The 13,951-nt window shown below is 32.7% G+C and overlaps 1 protein-coding gene across 1 annotated transcript; it reads right to left on the bottom strand.

Annotated features, from left to right (window-relative positions):
- On the bottom strand, nt 1–13,693 carry LOC145822529 (diaminopimelate decarboxylase 1, chloroplastic-like). Its single transcript, XM_082919752.1, has 5 exons — nt 12,482–13,693; nt 9,501–9,675; nt 9,116–9,265; nt 8,145–8,306; nt 1–415 (listed from the first exon to the last, which is right to left on the bottom strand). The coding sequence occupies exons 1-5, from the start codon at nt 12,937–12,939 to the stop codon at nt 182–184; spliced, it is 1,179 nt and encodes a 392-aa protein (XP_082775878.1). The 5' UTR covers nt 12,940–13,693; the 3' UTR covers nt 1–181.
- Between the last annotated feature and the right edge of the window lie 258 nt (nt 13,694–13,951).

The following is a 13,951-nucleotide window of genomic DNA, read 5'->3' as shown; positions in this document are numbered from 1 at the left end:
ATATATAAAACAAAAAACTGACAACATTACCAAACGCTACCTAAGTGTTTAGTTGTTTGCCATTGGCTTGAGTCAAAGGACTACAAAATCTTCTGATTAGTGGGCCTTAAGGTTCATGACCACTATGCAGGCAACATTTTTTTTGTTTGAGAAGAGAGATGGATGCAGGAGAATCACAATCCTAGATTGAAGTTAGCATATTTAAAAAGAGTAGCAGATTATGACTTACTTGATAAGCATCATAAAGACTCGGGCGGATAAGCTCTGCCATGCTACCATCAATCACAATAAAATTTTTTGTTCCATTAGTTTTGACCCCAGTGACACGATTAACCAGGCAACAAGTATTTGCGATTTTTGATCTCCCAGGTTCAATGATGAGATTGAGATCTCGTGACAAGACTAGCTCCCGTACCTAAAACAAACACCCAGGAAGAAAATTTGATTGAAGCCACTACAACAAAAGTAATCTATGATGACGAAAAGTAGTGAAGAAAATAAATTTTGTCACTAAATAAGAATAATCTATGACGAATTATTAAATTTTGTCACGTATAATAAAAAATAAAAATAATAGGTGACGAAATTTGTTTTCGTCAACAAATATTTCTTTTTAGGTGAGGAAAAATTAAGTTTTGTCACCGAAGGTTTTCCCGCTAATTTTTTTTTGGTTGGCGTCAAAATTTGAGACTTTTGGTGAGAAATTTTTTTTGTCACCAATTATAAAATTATTAGCGAGGAATATATTTTCGTCACCAATAATTTTGTATATATATTTTTGAGAAACTTGATTTTAAATATTTTAAAACCATTTGGTGAGAAATATATTTTTGTCACTAATAATTTTTAATATTTTGAGACTTTTTAGTGAAGAAATTATTTTGTCACCAATTTTGGAGGAAAAATTTTGACATATTGGGCGGTAATGGAAAAAATAGACAACTAACTTTTTTCCCCTTTTTATTTTTGCTTATCAATTTCTCTCTCTCTCTCAAAACAAAACACAAGTTAATTAACTCTCTAAACCTATGGTGACAAAGAAATGAATAAAATATTTTGTCACTAAATAAGAATAATCCGTGACGAATTACAAAATTTTGTCACATATAATAAAAAGTAAAAATAATAGGTGACGAAATTTATTTTCGTCAATAAATACTTATTTTTAGGTGAGGAAAAATTAAATTTCATCACCAAAGATTTTTCCTCTAATTTTTTTTTTTTTGGATGGCGCCAAAATTTTGAGACTTTTAGTGAGAAAAAAATTTGTCACCAATTATAAAATTATTAATGAGGAAAATATTTTTGTCGCTAATAATTTTAAATATTTTTAAAAAAAATTAATTTTAAATATTTCAAAACTATTTAATTAGAAATATATTTTTATCGTCAATTCACCCAAAAAAGAAATATGTATTAAAAAAAAACATATACTGAGAGAAGAGGGCAACCAAGTTTTTAATTTTTTTAATTGTTAAACCAAAGACAAAAGTAATTTTTAAAGTGGAAGAAATTGTTTGGCTACAATGAGTTAGTGTGAGAAGCTCTGCCATTTCTCTAGAAATTCATAAATTTCTAGGGTTTCAATATCCCGTTGATGACGATGGTATAGTCACAGTTTACAGAAGGGGTTTCTTCTAGCACTATGGAAGGGGCTTTTCTTGTATGACGTTGATGGAGGCTAATGGTTCGATGAGTCAAAGGAGGAGGGCGCAGAGACTGAGATGTTCAATGCAGGACTACGATTGAGGTCGATTCGGCCGCCAATCGCGTGTTACGAGGTTGTTCTCTCTGAATTCTGGGATCGACGTCGATGAAGCCAAGCCTTACGCCGAGTTCTGGATGGGCACTCATGAGTCTGAACCCTCCTTCGTCCTCCAAAGCTTCAATGATAGTGTCGATTGGTTCAGACTGTGTGGGTTTGAGTTTGAACTCGTGGATTGCCAAAGTCCCTGGTGTTCTTTGCGATAAGGTTATTCAGAAATGGGGCGTTACTCTTCCTTTTATGTTCAAGGTAAAAATACTCTGATGTTTTTGCTTTGATTATGAATTTCATGGTCTGTGTATTAAAGTGATTGAATAGATTTTTGATTAATTGGAATGTGTTAGGTACTTTCAGTTTCAAAGGCATTGTCGATATAGGCCCATCCTGATAAGGAATTTGCTGGGTTTCTGCATAAGACTCTGCCTGATGTCTTCAAGGATGATAATTATAAGCCTGAAGTGGCTTTGGCACTAACAGAATTCGAGGCCCTTTGTGGGTTTATTAGTCTCAAGGTAACGTGCTTAACCATTATTTGTAACTTGTTTGATTGTGAATGACTATTGATTATTTAATTGAGGTTAAGTTGGAGTTTTGATCTGAATAAATTTTGATTTTTGGTTTAGAGAATTCAAACTAGTTATTCCAAAATGTTTTGTGATTCGATTTGTGAGAAATTTGAACAACTTTTAGAAGTCTTGGATGTAAGTCTTTAGGAGTCCCTGATGGATGAATGTAATCTCTTGGTGATAGCTATACTATACTATACTACACATATTTGTTAAATTTGTTTCACTTGGCATCTTCTTGAAATGAATGGGATTTCACCTTTCTTCTCATTGGATACTTGATTCTAAGGTGTGTGCGGTTCACCCAGTCTGTGAATACGGGAGGGCTATCACTTGATGGGTTTTTGTCGGAGGTTTCCTATTTCTTTTCATTTTTTAGCCCTTCATTTCTGCAATTAGCAATACCATAAGTTTTACTTGCATTGTATAACTGTTGTGATTGTATCGATTAGTTCACACATGAAGTTCTATAGTTAAAAATCCAATATGCAAAAAAATTTACAAATATAATGTTATTTGCTGATCTGGAGTTATCTTTCTTTTTCTTTTTGGTTGAATTTTGATGGGCTACACACAATAGGGGATTGCCCTCTTCTTGACCATGACCCTCCCCACCCTAACTATCATGTTTAAAAAAAAAAAAAAAAAAAAAAAATATTGTCCCCTTGTCACAGGTTTATTAATGATGTGATTATGTTGTTATTAAGGCTAGAGAATGTGCTGAACTACTGGAGCTTGGTTCAAGAATGACTAGATTTGCACCTTTTCAAACTCATCCACATGATTAGGTTTGTATTGTCAAATTTTATTTATATTTGAGGAGTTTTCTATTTTTTCTAAACAATTTGTGTAAGTTACAAAATGTTGATTTTCATAGGTTAGAGCTAAATCACATAATATTGGATATCTAAAAGGAAAAGTGCTTTCTTGGGTTGGAATTCCTACCTTGGTTGTCCTACTATTTGGAGTTTTCAAGAAAGTTCTTTTAAACGGTTTAAATCAGGTTTTCCTCATCTCAAAATATTTCACATATCTCTATTGTAGTTTGTTATTGCACTCTTCATTCAATAACTTCTAATGTTTCCATTTGGCATAGGATTTTTATTTATTTATTTATTTCCAATTATTTCTTAATAGTAGACACACCAACTGGGTGAATTTGTGTTTGTTTTGATCCTAGATTGCCGACCTTGTTTTAGATTGTTGTTCTAGCCAAAAAAATGTGAAAGAAAGAATCAGTCTGTTGCTACTTCACACAAAAAATTTGCAGATTGGTTACTTCACACAAAAATTTGCTAAGAAACTCACTTTTTAATTAATGGTATATAGGTGCCTTGATATTAAATAAAATTTCCCTTTTGTTTGTCCGTGTCAGGCTGATCAAGCTGGAACAGTAGTTGAGGTGCTTGCAAAGGATGGGAAACCAGTTAGTGTGGACACGGTCTCTCTCTCAAATAAATTTCTTTCCTTGTTTCCATTTCTTTAATTATTCAATGCAGAGTCGATTGTTGTCTAAAACATTCCATTCATTTTTTGCAGCCTCTATTTACCATTGAGCCATGAAGAATTAAGCCTCTATTTACCATTAACAAATTGCGAATAATAACAAAACATTTCTACTGGTGCACGGACATTGGTGTTACAGAAGGATATCGTTTATGGTATTGACTCACATATATTATCAATTTTTTTTTTTGGACTTGAAATCAGTGTTGAAAGTTTTATATGTTGCTTGATAGTTACTAGGTCTCAATCAGATTCAGATGTAGAAGTTTTTGAATCTGCCGAAGGTGCTATGGAAGGAGGTGATCTTGGGATTATTGGTGACGATGTATTTGCTTTGGGGGACAGGAATTTTAGTCCAGCTCCGGGAGTGGAAACTATCTGTTTTTTCCCTAAAAATCCTTCTCCATGTGAGAATTCCATCTGTCATTATCAATTAATTTTATTTTTAAGTTAAAAATGTTATCTTTGCCTTTTTTGGACTAGTGTTTTTAATAGCATTTCTTTCTTTATGCAGCGGTAGCGGCAGGGGAAGAGGGTGAACTAATGGTTGGAATGAAAAATGAGGGTGATATTCTTATTTCTTGATTTTGAGTGTGTGTGGTGCTAGACATACACTATTATGGTTTTTATGAAAATTTGGCAGCTCCTTGTGTCAATGTATGGCTAGTAGTTGTATGCTCTTCAATAATATCATGCATTGTTCTTCCTGCTTTTTGTATCAGCAGTAGTTCTTCTTAGCCTTTTGTATTTAGTGGTATCTAGTAGATATCTTATCTCACTTGCTCTTGGATGATGACAACAGGGGAATCAAGTTTGAATGTCATTGCAATCAAGGCCATTGTTCATCTTCGTTTTGATATATATATATATAAACTTCTTATTAAATCTTCCTTACAGACCTATTTATATATATTATTTAGAACTGTTTCATAAACATTTTAAATTAATGGATATCAATATTTCTTATGAAAATAGGCTGCTTCAGATCCATGGGGAATTTATGTTAGCTTTATCAGTGTAATATTGCTATCAATTGTGGAGAATGCAGCAAAACATGCTGGATCAGTCATATTTGCTTTTAAAAACAAGTTGGTATGTCACAAATATACATATGTATTTTTAATATGTTATCTTTATAGTTTTGCCTCTCTGAATATATGACAAGTAAATTTTTTAATTTTTTATTAATTTTATTTTTTCTCTGTCATGCAGGATATCTAACTGGTGGTGGCTATGGGTTCAGCAACTCAAATTTCAATGTTTGTGGTGAGACTTGAAATTAATAAATAACTAAGTAAATAAAACCCAAGATGAAATTATATATAAATTAAATACTAAATTAACTTGTTCAATTTTCAAGTTCCCTTATGTGTGGTGGTTGCATGGATAATGGGTATACATATGGATCTTGACTTCAATCTCCTAGAAACTGGTTCTCTGGCTTTCTTAATTATAGTCACAACTTTCACTCTCCATGTTCTTTTCTATTAATCTCTCCAATAATGATATTTCGATTAGCATCATTATTCTATTTGCTGCTTCAATAATGTTATACACTGCATATAAATGTAATTACAAAAATATGAAATAAAAAAAATTGTAAATTACAAGAATATGACACCTGTACAGAATCCATAACACTCACAATTATGGTTCATAATTTTAAAATTGCCAATATCATGTTACTCAAGATAATTTTTTTTGGTACAAGAATTTATCTTTGCTGACAGACTGTTTATAGATTCTTCTGGGAGTGAACAACTATAGGAAACATTTGGTTATTATTATTTTTTTTTTTAACTAAATGAAATATGTGTTTTGACTTATTTTGTGAAGATACATCTATTTTTGCAGAAATTTTGTAATTATTCTTGACTGAATTGTTGCTTTTGGTGCAATATATTGATCACTTGTTTCGAACAATGTAAATAAGAGCTAAGGGAATTTTATGGTTGACACATAGTGCAGAAAAGCTGCTAATCTGATCTGAGAAGATAGAGATTTTTGTTGGATCAATTGTTAAGAGGCTTTTGCTTTATAGGAAAGACCACTTTACACATTAAAAAAAATATGCATATTTTATTTTTTAACTATGATTTATTATGATTGGCATGCAAAAGTTTGATTGTTGATTTTTAACTTGTGAGAGAGAATTAGATTTGGTGGTTGTTTTCAAAGGTTAGAACCCAACATGCATGAAAAACCCATTGTCGTGAATCAAATGTACCTCAATGCTACGTTATATTTTGGAGCTATTATATATATATATATATATTCTGCCATTAGTGATAGTGATATATGGTATTCTTGCAATCTTTTGGCATCTTATGTTATCCGTGTTGCTTTATCATCAAGGATCACCTCAACTCTTTGAAGTTCTGATTTGTTAGATGCATTTCTACTAAATTGGTTTATAAAATAAAAGCATTTATATATGAGTTTAGATGTAATTGATAATATATTAATGTTTTCTTTGTTTATTTTCTTTGCAGATTGGTTTTTGATGACGTTTGGAAGTATACTTACAAATGAAGATCAACTGTTGAATTTTGTTTCCTGAACTGATACTTAGTTGTAGTTGCAAATCAAGATTGAGTGTTGATTTTTTTTTTTTTTTTTTTTTTTTTGTGGATTCCACGTTAGTTCATTTTGGGATTTGCTTTGGTGGTTTTTGTGTTATACTTAATGGTTTATATTATTAAAGTTGTTTGATGGATATATTTTGATTTATAATATAAATTGTTTATTGATTTTTTTTGTGGAGTGATGTATAATAGCTAGTGATTTCTTAGTACAATTAAAAGGCTATTGGGATATGAGCAGGGATATTTGTGAAATAATAATTGAAATTGAAATATAAAATATGGAACAGGTTTAGTGACGAATTGTACTTGTTATTATGACAAATTGATTATTCGTCATTAATAAACATTTTTTGTGACAAAATTTATTGCAGTGCATATATGAAAGTTTTCATTGATTTTGTTATTTGGTGACGAAATATATTTCGTCACGTATATAAATATATTGACGAAATATATTTCGTCACCCATGTATGACTTTTGGAGACGAAAAATTTCGTCACCTTTACATCTTACTGTGACGAAATTATTTTCTCATCAATGATCAACATTTGTGACAAATTTATTCGTCAACTAAAATTATAAATATGATATTGAATAATTATTTGGTGACGAAAATGACAATTTTTTGCGACAAAATCTTATTTTATTGGTGACAAAAAAATTCGTCACTGAACTAATTTCATTGGTGACGAAATTATTTTTCGTCATAGTGGTTTTTAGTGACAAACATTCAATGACGAAGCTGGTGACGAAAATATTTCGTCACAAATATCTATAGTGACGAAATTAGCTCTTTCGAGACAAAAAAATTTCGTCATTCAAGACCCAACTTGTTGTAGTGAGCTTTACATAATCAGAAGCAAAATTTCTGCCGAGTTTCTTTAATAATGGACTGTAAGGCTATTTGTACAAGCATCTTTTCAATGCTGAATGTAACCATGAGAAACACAGAAATTCCAGACTTAAACAGAGACATGTATTCATGCATGTATGTACACTCCAACCCTACATAACGAAAGTGAACCGAAGATACTATAAGTTCTAGGAAAACACAATCCACACCAATTGGGAGGCTCTTACCAGCCTACATGTCAAGGTTAATAATTTAGGATAGCACCCCCTTTGCCATCCTTGTGCATTTGCAAAGAAGAGAAGAGAAGGAAAGGCAAGAGATATTCTTTCTCATTTTTTGTGGAGAATCAGTGAACAAATACTTTATCCCTGAATTAGATCACCAGCATACCAAAATTAATGGTCTCCCTTCTGAATATATGAGAACCATTTGTTTTTTGGATGTCGGGATAAGGTATAGGTCAAAAAGAAGAGGAAGGTAGGTAATGAGAAACTGCTTGCATAGTGATGATGATGGTAACAATTGATCATTTGATTCTTAGAAAGGTGTTTGGCCATTCAAATAATTTATCAATGTGCTCAATCAGGGGATCTTCAATCTATGCCCAGGTTTAGAACGTGGCTCTAACCTCTTAAGTAGAGTATTGGTTTGAGGATAGAAGTCACTTGGCATTTAGTTAGGTCAAGGAGAACTCTACAAGACTACAACAAAAAGAGCACAGAATGAAAATAGATGTGCACTGAGAACTGCTGATTATTTGCTCTAGTTAAATATCTTCTTAACACGCTTTACCATATGGATAATAACATCCTCCAAGCTCACATGAAATGCATAGGTACTATATGCCTAGACTAGAAAATGGTCCTTACAGTGTCAATCAGATCTCTGGGAGAAGGAAGGACAGCACCAGTGTGATAATAATCAATCCCCAGCCCGCCTCCAATGTTTAAATAGTCAATTTTGAATCCTTGGGCTCGAATTTGGTCAATGTAATTCACCATAAGGACTGCAGCATCCCGGAAAATGTCAACCTAAAAATAATAATGAGACGATTAGATTTATAGAAAACAGAAAATAATTTTATGCATCATTAGACAATGATAAAGATGGAGATAAACATGAGTACAATGGGGATCAAAATTAGAATAATGTTAATGAAAGGATGAGAAAGAGAAAGAAAGATATACAAATACAGAGAGAGAGAGAGAGAGAGAGAGAGAGAGAGAGAGGATCACTGAGATATAAAGATGAATGAAATCAAGGAAAATGACGAAAAAAAAGTGAATACAAAAAAGAAATTAGTAGAAGCAAAAATGAAAGGTGAATCAAGTAGTAGAAGGAAATTAATGAATGGACACCACGTTAGTAGTTAAATTGAACTTTGAACATTGGATAAACTATTATATAGATGAGAAATTCCCCAGAATCAGCATTATAAGGCATGTCAAGAAAATGCAATCGGTAGGATACTGAGTTATCAAAAAAAAAAAAAAAAAAAAAAAAACCATAAATATGACGGAGGCCCACAAGCACTATAAATTCCTTTGCATCATAACAAAAATATTACTTAAAAATCATCTTATTCCATTGTTACTTCACATATGAATCTGTTTTATAAGCATATAGTGCCTTTGTTTCAGCCATACCAAATGTAAAATGGGAAGATTATTTTCCACCACTGCCAATGGAAAGTAAATCAACATTCATATAACATCAGCATAGTTGGATTAACCAACAAAAATAACCCAAGAATAAAGCACATAATACATTTTTATGCAATTAAGGCCATAACATGTACAATGTTTAAACTTTTAGGACACAAACTATGCTTGCAAGGTACCTTAGTGATGGTTGAACCAAGATGGCAATGGGCCCCCACAAGCTTCAGTTCATTAGGATATGCCTTCACAGCATCTAGAAACCATTGCAGCTTCTCATTTCTAATGCCAAATTTGGAGTTCTTATTACCAGTGGCAACATAAGGATGGACCTAAGGGAACATTAACCACAAACAGTTTTTAGAGAGATTGATAATTGCACGTCATAGTGTTTTTACCAAACAACATTTTCTTCTGTTCCAAAAAGACTAGCTTATGTATTTAAATTCATCCAAGTCTTAAACTAACTAGGCAAGTATCAATTGAGTTTCTCCCGATTGCTTACTCTAATGAATACACTACTACCAAATCCAGCACTTACAAATTACATCTTTGTAGCCACATTACCTGAGGGTCCACATCTGGATTAATCCTAAGCAGTAAATTAACCTTCTTCCCAGCAATTCTTGCCGCTGATACAATATTGTCCAAATCAAATTCACTATCAACATTGACAAAAACACCTTCTTGAGCAGCTAGCACCAGTTCCTCTAACAACTTTCCATTCCCATTAAAGATACACCTGATTTTGCATAGGTCAGTCAAATAACAGGAGAATTGACAATCACATTCACAATCACAATTACACTCACAATCACAGTCAAAACGTCATGTTTATAAGCATAAATTGCAAGGCTAAATTAGTTCATTGAAGTATGCGATCATGGCTTGGTTTAAAAATGACCTAAGCTGTCCTTTTCTTTTATTTAGCATGTTAAATGAAGTACTGTGCTGGCAATTTTTGTAAAGAAAATGTGGCCTTGGTTTTATAGCTTGTCAGGTTAGGACAATGCAATCATGGCTTCAATCCTACATCAGGTATAACTGCATTGAACATGTTGCATTATTTGGAAAAATACAGGTACTTGACCTAACTTCAATGATTTTGAAACTAAACTGCTTGAAAGAGAAGGCTGACGTGAGAAAACCAAGAACCTAGCTGGATGAACACTCAAGATGAAGGAAAAGTCACGTATTTTAACAGCTTGCAAGGTCAATCAAGCACAAGGAAAATATAAATACAACCTTCACAAGACCATAAGGCCTCATTTGGGAAGTTGGCTATTTTAGTAGGCTAAAATATTTGTGTTTGGGAAGAGGGGTGGATTTTTTTGTAGTTGAATGTAAATTGCAATGTTTGTGAGAGAAAAAGTAAAATGATTATGAATTTGATATCTTATTGGCTATTTTAGACTATTTTGTTTTTTTGTGAATTTTAGCCCAAAAAAGCCAATCTTTGGCTTCCCAAACACCCCCAAAGTGAAACTAACATATTTTAGCAGGATTTTTTGTTTTTTGTTTTTGTTTTTTAGACCAGTAGCAGGATGTTTGTTGACTAGGCAACATTTTGTAATTGTATTACACACAACATTGCTTACTAAAATGAAAAATAATTTCGTTAGGACTTGATGGAAATCTAACTTGACATTGTCCAACTAATACCAAACACTTCATGTGGGAGGAAAACAACAAGAAGCAATTACCATTTTCCGAAAAATTTCTTAATAAACCATTCCCGAATTTACATATTGAGTCTCAATTCTCAACATTTTCTCTTTGACATTCAGGCTCCAAGGGTTGCGTTTCAAAACATTGCAAGGTCACTCATACACCACATTCATAAAACAACTACATCGAAGTTTCCATCATAAACATTCCGCGCCTAGATACCCAAAACATAGTGAAAAAAGGAATAAGGAAAAAGAAAAGAAGAAAGAAAGAAAGAAAAGAAGGTAAAACCTTGATAGTAAAACTTAGTTTTAGCATTGTTAGAGCATCTCCAATCCTTGCTCTTTGTTATCATCAAATTTGAGGGGAAAAAATTGGCTAAAAACTTGTTTCAATCATTTTTTATGAAAAAAGATCGTCTCCAATCCTCACGATTTTTAAAATTTTATCAAATTTTGTGTAAAAATATGACTCTTGAAAATCTGATGAATGATTTAATGAAAATTTCGCCCTTGCCTTAATTTTATACAAATTTGATGAAATGATTGGAGCTCACTTTTAGCTCTTTATTCATCAAATTTGAATTTGATGAAAGAAATAATGAAGGATTGTAAATGCTCTTATAGGCTCTATACATCATACATTACAAAGAAACAAGTAGAGTACGAGTATATTCTAAAAGATAAACATGTTGGGTAATTCAATTCCCACCCATCAATTCCTCTTAGTGCACATACTTAATGAACACCTTCGTACACACAAAAAATCTCAATACACATTCTCTTTATTTCAATAATATCCTCGGATTTCAAAACCTTAATTTTTCTTCCATCCACCCAGCCACTCACCCACCCCTCCTTCGCTGTTGTTGTTGCCAGTCTCCGTCTACCATTGTCGCTGCCACTCCTAGCTCATCCCCTTCCATCTTAGACCTCCACAATCAGGGGTTGTTTGGGATGTTTTAAATAAGTGCACTTTTTGACTTTTTATAAAAAGATGTGTAGAAAAGTAGAGAGGAGATGTTGATTGATGTGATCTAAAAAAGATAAAAAGATAAAAAGTATAGACTTATTTAGTCTTCCCAAACAAGGCCTCAATCTCAAAAGTGGGTGGTTCACAATGGGGGTTAGTGGGAGTGTATGGTTTATGACGGAAGAAGGTGGCCACAGGCAAACGAGAGAGGGAAGAAAAAAAAAAAAAAGCAACCGGAGGGGATGGCAAAGAAGTTAGGTGGTGCTTGATGGCTGTGGGTGTTTTAGAATTAGGCTTGGGTGGAGGAAGAAAACAGTAGTACAGTATTTTTATTGGGAAAATTACACTTTGCCCCATTTATGTTTGACCACTTTCTAACTTACCTTTGAAGTTTATTTTTCTCACTTTGACCCTTTTATCTTTCAAGTTTTTCCTAGTTCACTCCTAAAACTAATTTCTGTTCAAATTAGATAGAAAATATCATAATAACTACCACATAACATAAAAAAATATATTACTATATTGGAAGTTTATATTAGAGACGTGAATTATATATAATAAAATATTTTTATGTCACATAATTGTTAATGTGTCAATTTTTTGTCTAATTTTTAACAGAAATTAAGTTTAGAAGTAAATTGAAAAAAACTTGAAAGGGCAAAAGTGAAAAAAAACAAACAAACAAACAAGCAAACTTCAAAGGTTAAAATGATAAAGTAACCAAATATAAAGGGGATAAAATGTAATTTAACCATTTTTATTCTATGACAAATTTGTATTAAGAACAAATTTCATTGATTAAGTGTGAACTGGGGAAATACCCAAACACATTCTATAGATCAAAGAAACTGCTATATTGAAACTAAAAACTCACATTACAAGAAAACAGGTAGAGTCAATTAACACACCTAGTGGGATCGAACCCAGCATGAAGAGCCAAACGAAGCTCATTGCCACTAACCAACACAGCCCCACATCCCAACTTCCTCAAGTGCTCCAAAATCTTAAGATTGTTGTTGGCTTTAATCGCATATCCAATAATCGAATCCAAACCCTCCAAAGCATCCCTATAAGCTTGGAAGTTTCTAGTGATTTGGGGCTTACTGTAGAGATAAAAAGGACTTCTGTCAACATTGTTCATCACATCCTCAACCCTAAGACCCTCACAGCACAAATACCCATCTTCAGATTTGCTGAAGCAATGCTTAAACAAAGAGTTTTCGGAAAGGATTGCCCTTAGCTTTAGGGTGGTCCTTGAGGAGGGTTTGAAGGTTGTTAGGAAGAAGGAGTTTTGGCTTGCATTTGAATGATGTTTTAGGGATTTTGGAATAGAAAGGTGCTGCAGGAGGATTTGAGAAGCAAACATTGATGGACGAACTTGACTGAGAGAATGTCGGTAGGTAGCAAAGTGAAGTGAGACCTTTAAAACTAGGTTTATGGGAACGGCCCAGATTGGACTAAGGGAGATGGGCGGCTGAGATCACTTCATTAAAATAATAATAAATTAAAACCAAATTTTTGTTGAAAGCGTGAAAGAGTAGAGAGACAGTTGAGCAATCGAAAAGAGATAGAGAGAGCGAGACACGCGTCGATGAACAATCCCAACCACCATCGTTGTTTGTCCACGGCGACCACCATCCACAATTTTTCACCGGTAACCACCATTCATCGGCCATTGTTGTCCGCCGGCGACCACTGTCCATCGGCCGTTGTTGTTGCTTTTATGCCTCCCCATAGCTTGGAGTAATTGAAGGGAAACAGAGAAAACCCAGCTTCCTAGAGTTTTGATCAAAAGCCAAACAATAATTCAAATTTCACAAAAATAATAAATCAAAATCTAAGAAAACAAAGTTAACAAAATCTGATTTCTTCCTTTCCCTCCTCTCTCCCTACATAATACACACACACACACACACACATATATATATATATATATATGCGAATCTATATTTGTCACTCTCTTGATCTCTCCGATTTATGAGATATGTGAAATCAAGCAGTTGAAACTAGCTTTGGTGGATAATATGAAAAAAAATCTTGATGGATTCTTGGTCTCTTTGTTCAATTATTGTAATATTATATCTATTCTATTTTTAAAAAGGAAGAATAAATTTGATGTCACGAATGATATTAATATATTTGATATTTAATAAATAAAATATATATATATTAAAATATGTACAAATCTTTATAAAAAAAGGCACACATGAAATTAAGGAAACAAACAAATTAATTTTTTGAAAACATAATAAACCCACAAACACAAATTTTGATAAAAAGAAGAAAATAAAAGTCATTTTTTTTTAATTTTTTTTTTTATAACTTAATAAGATAATGAAATATTTCATTTTATAGAAAGTATAATTAACTGTATTACA

The sequence above is a fragment of the Camellia sinensis genome, chromosome 3 (assembly GCF_055761805.1).
Source record: "Camellia sinensis isolate YWXY chromosome 3, ASM5576180v1, whole genome shotgun sequence".
Classification (NCBI taxonomy): domain Eukaryota; kingdom Viridiplantae; phylum Streptophyta; class Magnoliopsida; order Ericales; family Theaceae; genus Camellia; species Camellia sinensis.
The sequence above is the reverse complement of the archived record's forward strand: the minus strand, read 5'-3'. Positions and strand labels throughout refer to the sequence as shown.